The sequence below is a fragment of the Egretta garzetta genome, unplaced genomic scaffold, assembly GCF_000687185.1.
Source record: "Egretta garzetta isolate BGI_Z169 unplaced genomic scaffold, ASM68718v1 scaffold161, whole genome shotgun sequence".
NCBI classification, from domain to species: Eukaryota; Metazoa; Chordata; class Aves; order Pelecaniformes; family Ardeidae; genus Egretta; species Egretta garzetta.
Window position 1 is genome coordinate 396,460 of NW_009258754.1, and position 12,622 is coordinate 409,081.

Sequence of the window (12,622 nt, forward strand, 5' to 3'; positions counted from 1 at the left end):
CCTGAACCCCCTCCAGGAGCCAGGTGCTGATGCAGTGTAATGCTGGTAGGGCATGGCGGGTCAGCTGTGTCTCAGTCCCCTGTTATGTCACCTGCAGCAGCCACAGCACTCCCAACAACGCTAGTGGTTGGGACCGCAGCCACCTCAGCCTGAAGTAAACACACACATGTAGTCAGATGCAATGGGACCAGCATTACTGGACTCTCAGGTTTAAGCCGAGTCCTGACAATGCCAGTAGGATTGCACATGGACATAAGCAGACAGCCCCAAAGGACAGCATTAAGGATGAGAATTTTAGGTCAGACTATCCAATACAGAAATACAGGCTTTCCAAACACAAATAGGATTGCCTTAAAATTGTGCACTTAATTATGTATTTAAGCACTCACATAAGTGACCTGTTTTCCAAAAGTGCAAGTGCTGTCATCGTAACTAAAGATGTAGAGGCTTGGCTGGTTGCATTTGGGGCAGGGGGTGTTGCTGGATTTTCCTCAATAAAGCAGAGTGCTGAAATGCAATACGGTTTTATGGAAATATTTTTGATCAGTTTTATACCAATGCGCTATGGTTTTATATATTCTCCAGAAATACAACAGCTCTGCATGATTTTTATTTTTGGATCTTAACGGGACGAGTTCTTTTATTCATCCAAGGAAGCCTTCGTTCTGCCTCTCCTAATCTTAATTCAAAAAAATACTCTGGCTGTCACTTACATTGGAGAAGCTTCTTATCCTGTCACAGTCTCTTCTTTGCACATGAAAAGAGAAATATTACTTATTTGCTACAGCTGCCAAGAAACACGTTTTGAATTAAACAAGGCGATGTGACAGGCTGAGAGTAATCACATGCAAAAAAGAAAAAAACAAGAAAAAGAAAAATGCATACTGGAAAAATGAATCACACCTATTATCATCATACTGGCCTGGCCATATTGGTCTCCTAAAAAGAGATGAGTAAGCTGAAACTAACTTGAAATTATGAAACCTTAAAGTGGAATAAACTATATTGTGTTCTGTCACTTAAAAAAAAAAGCATTTAGTACTTCACTTGCAGAAACCACTTAGTGCTGAAGTAGCACAGCAGCATGTCAAATTGAACTGTTTTTCAGAAAGGGAGCACTGAACCTGTGGAACTCAGTGTTACTAGGTCAAAAGCTTAGCAGGTCTCAGAACCAAGGCAGGTAATGAGAAAAACCATATCTGTATTAGATAGGGTATGTTTTAAATTAAGATTTGTTCTGAACTGTCATGTCTCAGGTCTAGGTCAATGACTGAGGCAATATGGTAAAGAATAATCATGTCCTACTGGCACTGTTTTTTCCTTAAAATTTCTTGCTATTTTGCTCTGAAGCTTCTGGCATGGGCTTCTGTCAATCTTGGGGCTCCGGCTCAAAAGAACAATTGTGCATTGTTCCAAACAGCTGTAACGCCACTGCTGCAGAGAGCAGTGTGCGCTTCTACAGTCAGGCTCTGCCACTCTGTGATCCTACACCCTGAGGATCACACACCTGGCTCACGGTGCACTGGCTTGATGCCCTTAGTGTACAGCTCCCAGTACTACTCGTTTTACTTTAGGTGGCAGGCGCTGCTAGGGAAGAGCTCATGTGCAGAGAACATGGATGACCAGTGTAGGCACAGTCTGCAAGCATCGCATCTTGGGCTGGACCTTGCTGGGCAGGCTGCCCAGTAACATATACCTCCAGCATTAAGTTGCCTTCATTTGGAGAATCCTTGAGGATTTGGTAGCACAGTGATACTCTGATATTGCCTGTGAGGAGAAAATTTAGGGCTAGTGGGAGTACTCAGTCGTCTTTGAGTGAAGCAGCCCTAGCTAGCGTGAATTGGTACTTTGCCGCTACTCCCTTCTTGTACCAATGAGTGCGTCTTGCACCTTGGGCTTCGCAGGCATTGCTCCATTCCCACAGAGCTTGAACTTAACTATTCATTACTTTTGCAAATCCACATTGCTAGCCAGTAATTCCAATGAAGGGTGAGCATTTACTACCTTCCTGATTATCTACAATGTTTTCAGCTAGAATACTTATGAGCTGGCTGAGTGACAAGCTGATGGTGCTGATTCAAAACCAGGACTCAACAACAGAGCAAAGTACCTGAGATTTAAAAGGCAGCGCAGTGCCAGTCTCTAAGCAGCAGGTGGCAATGCAAAATGCTTCATTGTTGCAGTTAGGAAAAAAGCAGCAACATTCCAGAAAATACTCTTTAAAGCTCCTGGAGTGAAGTTGTCACAGCCTTCTGTTTCACAGATCTCGTTTGGCTGTTCACTACAATTGCAATGACTTCCCTAAATGCCAGCATGTCCCCAAACCACTTACACTGTTTTCCATAAGAAACAATAGGATGCCAGGAAACAGAAAGTGGCCTTGACAAATTATGTGACAGATGAGAGAACAATCAGGCATTAGAGACCATGACACCCATGTGCACCTGACAGGCCAGGCTCATTTGAACAAAATGACTAGAAAGCTCAAGATTCTGTTTGGAGGCAGCTCATTCCTCACCTGATCTTCCTAGAAGGTGCAGAGATGGGGAGAACCCACAAAAAGTCAGTACTCTCACTCAGGTATTCACTCAGACCACTCCAGTTGCTAGTTAGTCTAGCCACAGCAGAGCTGCCTGTTGGAGCACATGAGAAGTCCCTTCATGTCCTTTCTGTTTTACAGCAGAGCAATTCAACCCCACTTCCTTTAAATTATTCCAACGCTGCCCTAATAAATGCCTGTACTAGTGCAAACTAGGAGGTAGGCAGCAAACTGTGGTGTTTCAAGGACACGTCCGCAGAAAAGTAGCCTTTTTTCTCTTATCTATGATGTTGGAAAGAAAGCAACAGCAACGACGAGCGTACTGGGGACTGCCCTCATTTTATTTGGTCCTGGGGTAAATCTAAGTTCTAAATTCCTAGCACAGAATTACTTTATGTCCTTGACTCCAGAAAGCACTTGTAACCATACAGATGTATGAAATCTCTCTTCTTGCATTCTGTTACAGTTCTAATTTAATTGTGGAGAATGAACCGCTTCAGTTCATGTACAAGTTCATTGAGGAGAACTGTGTACAACATTTTGAATGCAATGCCCCTCCGATTAAAGGTAAAACATGTTGCTCAGGCAACAGCTTGAGGCACAGGGGAAAAAATATCCATGGTAGAAGAGAGGCAATATTCATCAAATGAAATGTCATAAAAACTGCAGGGAAAGAAAAATCATAATCAGCTCTCAGATTTTAATCATAAAAAAGGAGTAAAAATTCAGCCAATAAAATATTTCCATAATTTTTCTTTGACAGTCCCAGCTATGTAAGACAAAGTCGCAGTTAAGTAAATCAAGGCATGATTCAACAACTATTACAGTTTGCTGATGCCAAATGAAGATTGAGGCCATGTTTTCTCTGCTTTTGGAGATCAACCAACTCTTTAAAATAAAACTGATGCAGGAAAGTTGGACAGAAGTGCTGTATTTTACTAAGAACTTACTCTTTAATTTTCATTTCTCTTCCATTCTGCTCCGTATTGTCATCTTGCAGAACTCAAAAGGTCGGTACACACCTTTGGTCTAATTATCAGATGTCCCGATACTTTGATGTGGTACCTTCAAACCCACCCTTTTACCTGTGTTAGCACAGATGACGCTCTAAAAAGCCGGGAACAGGATTTTTAACCAAGCTATGAGCTAATCTGGAAAATTCCTACCTACCAGGATGCTTTCTGAGAATAGACAAGTAAGCAAAAGGCAGTAACACCCAAATAACCTGTGCTAGAGTCGTGAGATTTGCAGAAAAGTCACTTTTGCTGCCCCAGGAAGGTCTATTTGGGGGGTCTGTAGCAAGAAAAGCTTGACAATTGCTGCAAATGATACATCACATCAGCAAAGCCAATTCAAGTTATATACTGAGTTTCAGGTATAATTTCCAGCAACGCAGGGAAAATTATCACACAGGGAAGTGATGCTCTGGGTGAAGGACAAGCACATCTGCTAGCTCAGCACTGTGAAGACTCATCTCTGCCACTGACTGCCCAGCAGGTCTCTTGTGCAGAAATAATTTCTTGCTCGAGTAGCTCATTCATGGTCTTATGCTTATTGAACATTGACCATGAGGCTCCAGTACTATATATGCCAACTGTTTTTAAAGTGGGTATTTTTGACAATCCAACCAATAATCAATGAAGTAACAATGCAGTGCTTATGCCAGAGCTATACGTATCTGTTTATTGATGTCTATTCATGTATTAGTTCTGTTTGTCTTAGTCAATTTATAAATAAGGCTGCATCGTTTTTCACAGTTTATGGCAATTCACTATTTTATATATATAAAATTTGATGACTAAAATGGACAGGTATGAATTTCAGACTTCTGAAATCCATAGTCACTTTTCTAGAAATTTATGTACAAGCATAAAGCAAAGGCTGCCTGTGTCCACTCACTCTGCATATCAATAAGACAGCCTTGTTTCTGCACTGTATGGTTTTGTTACTGTACATGATATCTGAATTTACGAAATTCTCTGAGGTGCCATCCTGGGGGTGTCTTTGCCATAGTGTCCCTTTTCAATGTCAAGTGGAATTGCTTACTTCTTTTAAAATAAATGAATGGATGTTTACATGCTTGTATCACCTGCCACCATCCCAATCCTGTTCCCATACAAAGCACAAGCAAACAGCACAACGGTTATTATTGCAGCAGTCAACGGGCAGGACAGATTCTAGATGATGTTTGGAAGCCTAAAGCATCCAGATGCTTACCTACATCTGTGCATCTTTAGAGATCCTTCAGTTCACAAGAAGATTCGTGAGATCTTCCCGGCTCTGCTACTTGACATACCTGAGCTGTTGCTTCCAGCCAACATGGTTGGGCTGACAGAGGATCTCCCCAGCCTGCTGGACACCATGGGTGGGCCTGGCGTTCCATCCCATTCCTGAGCTTTCCCTGGCTCCCTGGAGGAAGCTGTCCCATGATGGCCTCCCCTCTCTTTGTTTTCCAGCTTTGGTAGTGGTTCAGTGCTGTGACTTCTGATCTTCAGCTCATCTAGTGGTTCTACAAAATATACAAGTGCACATTTCGTTATGGAGTATCTGCTAACTTACCCACGTCACAGAACAATCTTTTGCTCAATATTTCACATATACCAATCATAAATCTTTTAAGGGCAATTTATATCACAATTTTACTGTCTCAGCCTGAAACCTATGGTTTATATAGGTTTCATACAGTTTTTAATTATTAAAACCATACACAATCCAGCAGGTGGATGAAATGTAACTTTCCTGTTACAACTTTTATATGCCAGGAAAATATTTTTGAAAATGGTATCCTTCCAAATTGTGCTTTTATTAACAATTCATTGAAATACTTGAATTCTTTTCAGCTGTCATTTCATTGGGAACAAGTTCTTCTTCAGGCACTTTCTACGGAGTGCTCTCCTAAGGCAATATTGTGCAAGCAACTCCTCATAAGCTCCATTAAAAAGCACACAATCCACAAAACTGTCCAGTGTGAATATTGGAGTGTTAATCCTTGGAGTCAGAAAATGACTTTCTGCTTGCAATACAAGGAGGAGAAATTCAAACAACAACTGAATGATTTTTCAAGTGAAGCAGTGATGTCTGCTTTCTTCATGGCTGGTGATTTTCTGTTCTTTTCTTGAGACCCTCATTTCTTTTCCTACAGGTTGAGGAATGCATGGAGAAAATTAATTCCTGATCTTTTCCATCTGTAGCTGTGAAAAATTCACACAAAAAACTAGATACAGAAGAAACATTAGATTGCTTTTAGTTGTAACAGCTAATTACTGTGCTAATCAGTTATTCAAAGCTTGCTGAATTGTTTGCCTCCTTTTAGCAAAAAAATAAAATATACCCCTCTGCGTTTGGAATTCTGTACCACACACTTAAGCCCAAAAACATCCTTACGTGATACGCTCAGTTCTAGTCACTCAGGTTTATAAATCAAACCCCTTATGTACCTTAATTTCTGTATGCATCTACAGTCTTGAAATTCGCATTTGATAGAGATAGACAACACTCCTGTGAGCCCTATCTCAAAATCTTTTTGTGGCTACAAGGGACATTACAAGATGTGGGACAGCCAAGCAAAAGGAAAATGCCAGGAGCCATTCGCAGGCAGGAGATGACGACAGCTCCCCAGGGGACCCATGCCGAATGGCAGTGGCCTGGCTGTGCAGGACTGCCAGAGATGCAATGGCAAAACTTGTCTCAGCAGTCACTTCCTCTCCCAGTTATCCCCATGGCCAGGAACTGGCCTATCCAACAGGAATTGCCACTCAGATGATATAGTCCTAGAACAAGAACCACATTCAAACCACTTTAATTTGGCTGTGGCTCAAAAATCCACACGCTGTTTACCCTTGCTACAACAAAGAGTGGAAGATGCAGTATGAGGTATCTATATGGTATAGGAGAGAGCCCACCTATGCACAACGGTAACAAAATCTGATGCTGTTTTGAGTTCTTTGACATTCCAGTCTGCAGAAGAACTTGATCAGCAACAACACAGTCAGCCTGAAGTCTCCTCAATTAAATGCCATATAGGAAACATGTAAAAACTTCTAACTGGATATGCAGTGCAATAGGTAATCGTTAGTGTATTTCATGAATTACTATCAGTTAATACTAAAAATTAATGTTAAGGATATCATACCACAACCTTCAAGATTTTTTTTTTAATTACTCACAGTAGTAACACTCCATGAGAAGAAGATAAAACGACCCCAGTTTAGCAAGTCTCGTAAATGGGATTCAGTGACATTTTATGTGACAGAGACCTTCAAAAATCAAACTTCTCCCTTGAACTTTAGGTCACTTACCTACTTTAATGTATGCAAAAAGACACAGTAATGAAAATCCAAACTGTTTGTTTTTCCTAGTTGGTAACCCTAGCAGGGTACAAGGTTGAATAACAGTCTGTATCGATATAACATGACATCTGCCTTTCAGGGACCTTTGCTACGAAATGTCTGTAACACAGCTCTGTCTGTGACTGCGTAGAGAGACTTGCTAATACAAAGAGCCATGCAAAGAGATGTAGAGCCCAAATTATAACTAGACTTGAACTGTTTCAGTTATCTCTCATTTTTTCTGAGCATTGATCTATCAAAAATAATTATGTACTTTTTCATATAACAGATACATGCAATCATATCTGAATTTTTTCTTTACACCAATAACATTCACTTCTTTAAGATAGCAGTTATCTAGGAAAAGGAAAGATACAGAGTTTCAAAATTCTTTGGAAATGCACACTACCCTCTTTCCCACCAATACAGGATGCTGTCTAGATTGCAGCTCTTCCTTTCCAGCAAAATGAAGAGAAAGCCAAAAGAATAGAATACGCTTTAAAAAAAGTCAGAATCTGGCCCTGCTAGTGCCCCACCAACTTAATGCCTCATTCAATAGATTTAATTTACTATGTCATTCAGCTGCTACTGGAAATGCTGTGACTACCTCAGTACAAACCTTCTCTGTGTGTGCCTCATTGACACTTCTTGAACACTGCCCCTTGAAATTTCACACGCTCACGCAGCCAGCCCTTAGCGGCAGTGGAAACACTCTGGTTGAGTGTGGAGCTAAGGATTTATGCACTTCAGTTTACTTAACAGGGAAGCATTTGTACTTGTTGCCTGATAAAAATGATTTGTGCATTCTTAGTTTTATTATCAGCTGAATCAAAGCACAAGCAGTTCTCTGCAACCAGCTGGAAACTCTGGAAATATTCAGACTAAATAAAGATTTGGCTTAGAGTCTACTTCTTTATAAGGTGTAGAAAATCAGTTTTCAGCTGGCTGTCTAGACTTCGTAAATTTACATTCCACTATCCTTTCTTGGGGATTTTCAGTTCTCAGTTTATCTGAAAAGTAATATATCCTAAAAATGAAAAGCAGATTGAATCAGATTATAATGTCATGCAAGCCATCACAGAGCCTGAATCATTATTATTTGGTGATCACTATCGCTAACATTGATACACAGTCAGAAAAACAACACGCCAGTGTTTTATATAGTTTTCTGTAATATTACTTTCCTGCTCACTTGCAAATACATACAATAATGAAAAAACCCCCAAACATTTAATGCCTCGCTTTTGATCAAATATTCTGCGGAGGATTTTAGAATAATTTCAGCTCCCTTAATAAATGTCAATGGGAATCATACTCGAATTCAGTAAAAAAAAAAAAATCACTGTGCTTGTTCTTGCTCGACTGAAAGAGCACTTCAGTTCTCACGGGCCCATGACAGCTCCAGAAACGCAGAACGCTCCCCTCCCAGGTCACAGCGCACTACTGGGACCTTTTTGTCGCCTGCCCCAGCCACTTGGATGTTCTTATACCGTCAACTACTCCCTGCTGCAAATGCAGCTCCACGGAGCAAGCTCAGTGGCAGAAATTATTGTGTCTCATAAAAGCATGTTCATTGCTCTGCGTTCTCACTCCTGCAGGCAGGCACGAGGCATTGGCAGACAGCAGAATGTGCGTGTAGCTGCTGGCTATGGTTACCTATGGGGTGGTGACCTTACCATCAACTGAAAATCAAACCAGTGTATTTTAAAACAGGGTAGCCCTTTATAAAAGCTACAGCAGGATTTAAATGGCCACTTTATTCACATTGATCCCATACTGAAAACATGAACTCTAACCAGGCATATATATATTTGGCTGAAAGGTAACAGTAGCTGCTGCACAGTTTTTTAAAAAATTTTTTACTTGAGAAGTGCAGAAACACAGATGGGATCTAAGTTACCCCATGCTGTTAAAAACCTTAATTTGGAGGTAGGAGATATTGAAGCTCAGTGGTATGCTGGGAGCTCACTCAATCATATGATGGCCACAGGCAAATCTTTCACAGTCAAGTGCTGTATTTTGAAAGCTGAAATTATTATGGAAAGCATCTTTATTGTTCAGTAATTCGTAAGCCAAAATAGTACATAAAAATGTAAATTTCAAGAAATAATTCACTGCTTTAAATATTTATGGATACAGTTGGTTGAACTGCCATAAAGGCGTTCAAATGTTTCAAGCACTTCCAGGTGTCACTGTATTTCAATATTCAAAGATATGCATTTTTCTTATTTATTTTACCTGAATCTCAGGCTTTTCCATTTCAAGAATAAGATGATGACTAAAATTTCTTAGAGAGAACATATTTTACAAATAATTGACATGCACAATTTCCACTCTATGAAAAGTCCCCTAGCAGCTGCACACCAGGCAAGGCTGGCACGTGAGCTGTGGTACTGAAATGCTTGAAAATGCTCAAGAAAGTAAGAAACAAACTGAGTTAGTCAGCTGTAACTTGGACCAAAGCAAACTGAAAGATACAGCTATGGAAAACATCTTACCTGAAAAGCTATCATTCAAAGGGATATACATTCTGTGGCTGGTCTGCCACTCTGCCTTTAAGCACAACTTAATTTCAGGTTCTGGTGGCTTCTTAGTGTAATGCTAAGTGGTAAACAGCAGAACCTTTACTACAGCTTGGGTAAGAAAGAAAAGCAATTGTCTCAAGGATTGCTTTGAGGGTTGCTTTCCGCCATGTCTCAGCTGTGAGCTGAAATGTGTAAGCTAATCATCCATGCATTATTCATTTACTCTTTTTTTTCTGTGTGTTTGTTATAAACCTAAATAAATAATACATCACTCTAGGCAGCACTCGCATACTGTGGGAAGTAAATGGTACTACTAACAGTCTAAAATTCAGCATATGCGCACAGGTGTAAAGCAAAGTAAGTCACGTGGGGTGGGGTTTAGATGTGAATCAGAACTTCTGATCTCCTCCAGCCCCGACATGTCAGACCTCACCTCGTACAGCCACAAGGTGGGCACGAACCTGGCCAAGGGCGCAGGAGCGCAGAGCATCCTCAAGGGCACACCTGGCCTCTGGAGGGATTAAGCTGCAGCCAGCACGTGTGCGTGATGATCACAGCTACCAGAGACACGTCCCAGGCTTCAGCTGCTACCTTGGTACCTGGGCAGAGCTGCTGAGCTCAGCGAGCCATGTCTAACCCTGGGTCCTGACCAGAGGAAAGGCCAGGCAGAGCTCCACCAGTGTCCCATGTAACACTGCCAGCATGACAGCAGCATGCACCCATCCCACCAGACTGACCACTTCCATGGACATTGGGTGTAGAGCTATACTAAGCCCTTGAAGGAATCCCACAGTTTCTTTCTGCACGCCAGGGATTTTTATTTACCTTTATTACACATTTAAAAATCAGAGCTGCCCCTTAATGGTTTTCTTGATGTGTGGTGTTTTGTGTGATCTGCACAGCTGTAAGTTTATACCAACCTCTCACAAAGAAAACTAACAGGCTATATAATACCACGTGCAAGAAACACGGATAATGCTCAGTGCTTAAGCATTTTTCCCCAAATATAGGAGTATATTATACTGTCAGTGAAAGCCATTTCCTCATCTTTATTAACTATGGTGGTTTGTCTATTCTGACTTCATCTGCTTGCTAATTAAGCAGAAGTTTGCTTTGAATATCAATTTTTAATACCCTTTTTTTACAGTTAAGTGAGAGTTGCAGCAGCCAGCTTGTTCAATTAAAAGCAGCTCTGACCTAGTTCCATGCAAAATCAATAGAAAGCCTGGAAGAGTCTCACAGACCATCTAACATTTAAGGAGATATGGCTGAAATGTGTCTCAGTGTTCGCTGAGCACATGTTTCTGTGAGCAGTGTGGGGTTTGTTTTGTTTTATATGGTGAAATCCAGTGGAGATCACATCTGCCTGCTACAGACCTGCAAAGCTCAGCTCTGCCTGCTACAGACAGTGAAGGGAGGGGAAAGAGGGATTGCTGAAGAAATGCATTTGGTTGATTTTCTGTGGCTAGCCCAAAGCTGCTAAGTGGGCAATCCCTGCTAGGAAAACAAGACAGGAAAAGAAAAAGCCCACACTGCAATTAATTACTAACAAAAGAAGATTTAGCTTTATACCAGAAGATCATCCAAAACTTTAGAATAAAAATATTCAATGAAAATTATGAGTGTTATAATGTGATTGAAAAAAAATAGAATAGAATTCTTTAAGTTTCAATAAACTTCAGCTGGCATTATCAGTCACTTAAAAGATGGAAGTTTTAAAAATTCTGCATGGCAAGATGCCCATTTAACATTGATATCCTAGAGAAAGAGGAAAATCCTCTTGCATATTGATGATTTACTGAAATACAGAAAAACCCCTTTTCAGTCTTACATAAGGAGAGCCATTTGATCCAAGATGATTATATTTTGGCATATATTATAGAAGCAATGACAATGTAACATGTCCTGTTTTCAATAGAGCCATGATAATTTCTTAACTTCTTCCAATACTACGTTTGATTTTTCAAGTGTGCCTATTCTGCTGCAGATCATCTCACAGCCTGATCCTTTGACTGAGAAGGCCACATCTGGAAGATACACATCGTACAGATGTATTACCAAGGCAAATAAAACACAACATCCTGGGACTCTCACCATTGAATCAAAGAGCAGTCTTGGAAAGGATAATCTTCTGGAGCTCGTTACAGGTTTGCTATTTACCTCGGACCAGTCACAATTACATAATTAAGCAGAACAATTTATTCTCTGATACTCACTGCATATTTTTCTTTTATTTTCCTTTCAAGAGCTCTCAATGTTGGGATTGGTGACTTGCACTTAGGAGAACCTCAACAGAAACCTCTGTGTTCCCAGTGCCTTCTTGGGCAAAAACCTAAGCACACCAAGGCAAAGAGAATTCTGCCACTTACTTCAGTAGAGCAAGGGTTTTCCTTCCAGAAGTTATTATCTGGGGCTAGACAGCTACGTGGATTCATATGAATGTACAGCATAGCTGATACTGGTGAGCTGCAAACATTTCTCTTACATAGTTTGTGCACCCAGATCTCCTGCTGATAATCCAGGCTGACCTTTCAGTCAAATAATTAAATGTGTGCACATAAATTTCATGCCCATGGATGGATACGTACATGGTCTATGTCCGTTTGCAGCAAATAGGATTTAAGCAGGAGAAGAAGGAAGATGACAAGTTTGAAAAGTCTGAATGTGGCCATCTCATGAAACTTTCTTCTCTCCCCCACCTTCCTCTGTTGGTATCACTGACACTACCCTTGGATTACTTAGCAACACATATATGCAACACAAGCATACACTGCCATCCCCAGCCTAAACTCAATGCTAATCAAAGAAAACAGTTAGATGAAACATGCAAATAAACTATTGAAATCAGTGACTGTAAAAGGTTGCCCAACTGTTACTAGCATTCTGTTTGAAGAAAGATGGTGCCTACTCTCACTTAATTGCTTTCCTTCCCAACACTGTTCATTTCACAGCACGCTCATTCTGTTATTCAGGTTCTTAAATACATAGTCTTCGTGTTTCGGTGAGGAAGCGATGGTTTGATGGGCACTGCACGCATCCTAGCACAATATGGCAAGAAATCAGTAGGCAAGGGTGAGCCAAAAAACCTAAAATACACAGACAATTTAAGAAAAATGTTTTTGTAGAAAGTTCATGACCTTAAGTTTCAAAGCTTCACTTCAAAAATATCAATCTTTCATAGAAGTGCTGACTATATTAAACTTGTCAACATTTTTTTGGTCAAGCTTCCT

General features: G+C 40.6%; 1 protein-coding gene across 1 annotated transcript in view; it reads right to left on the bottom strand.

The window, feature by feature from the left end:
- Positions 1-12,622, bottom strand: part of NYAP2 (neuronal tyrosine-phosphorylated phosphoinositide-3-kinase adaptor 2) — a 140,926-nt gene that overhangs the window by 30,193 nt on the left and 98,111 nt on the right. Inside the window, exon 4 of the mRNA XM_035888871.1 lies at positions 4,836-5,048. Coding sequence (XP_035744764.1) covers positions 4,836-5,048 — 213 coding nt within the window. The remainder of the gene's footprint in view (positions 1-4,835; positions 5,049-12,622) is intronic.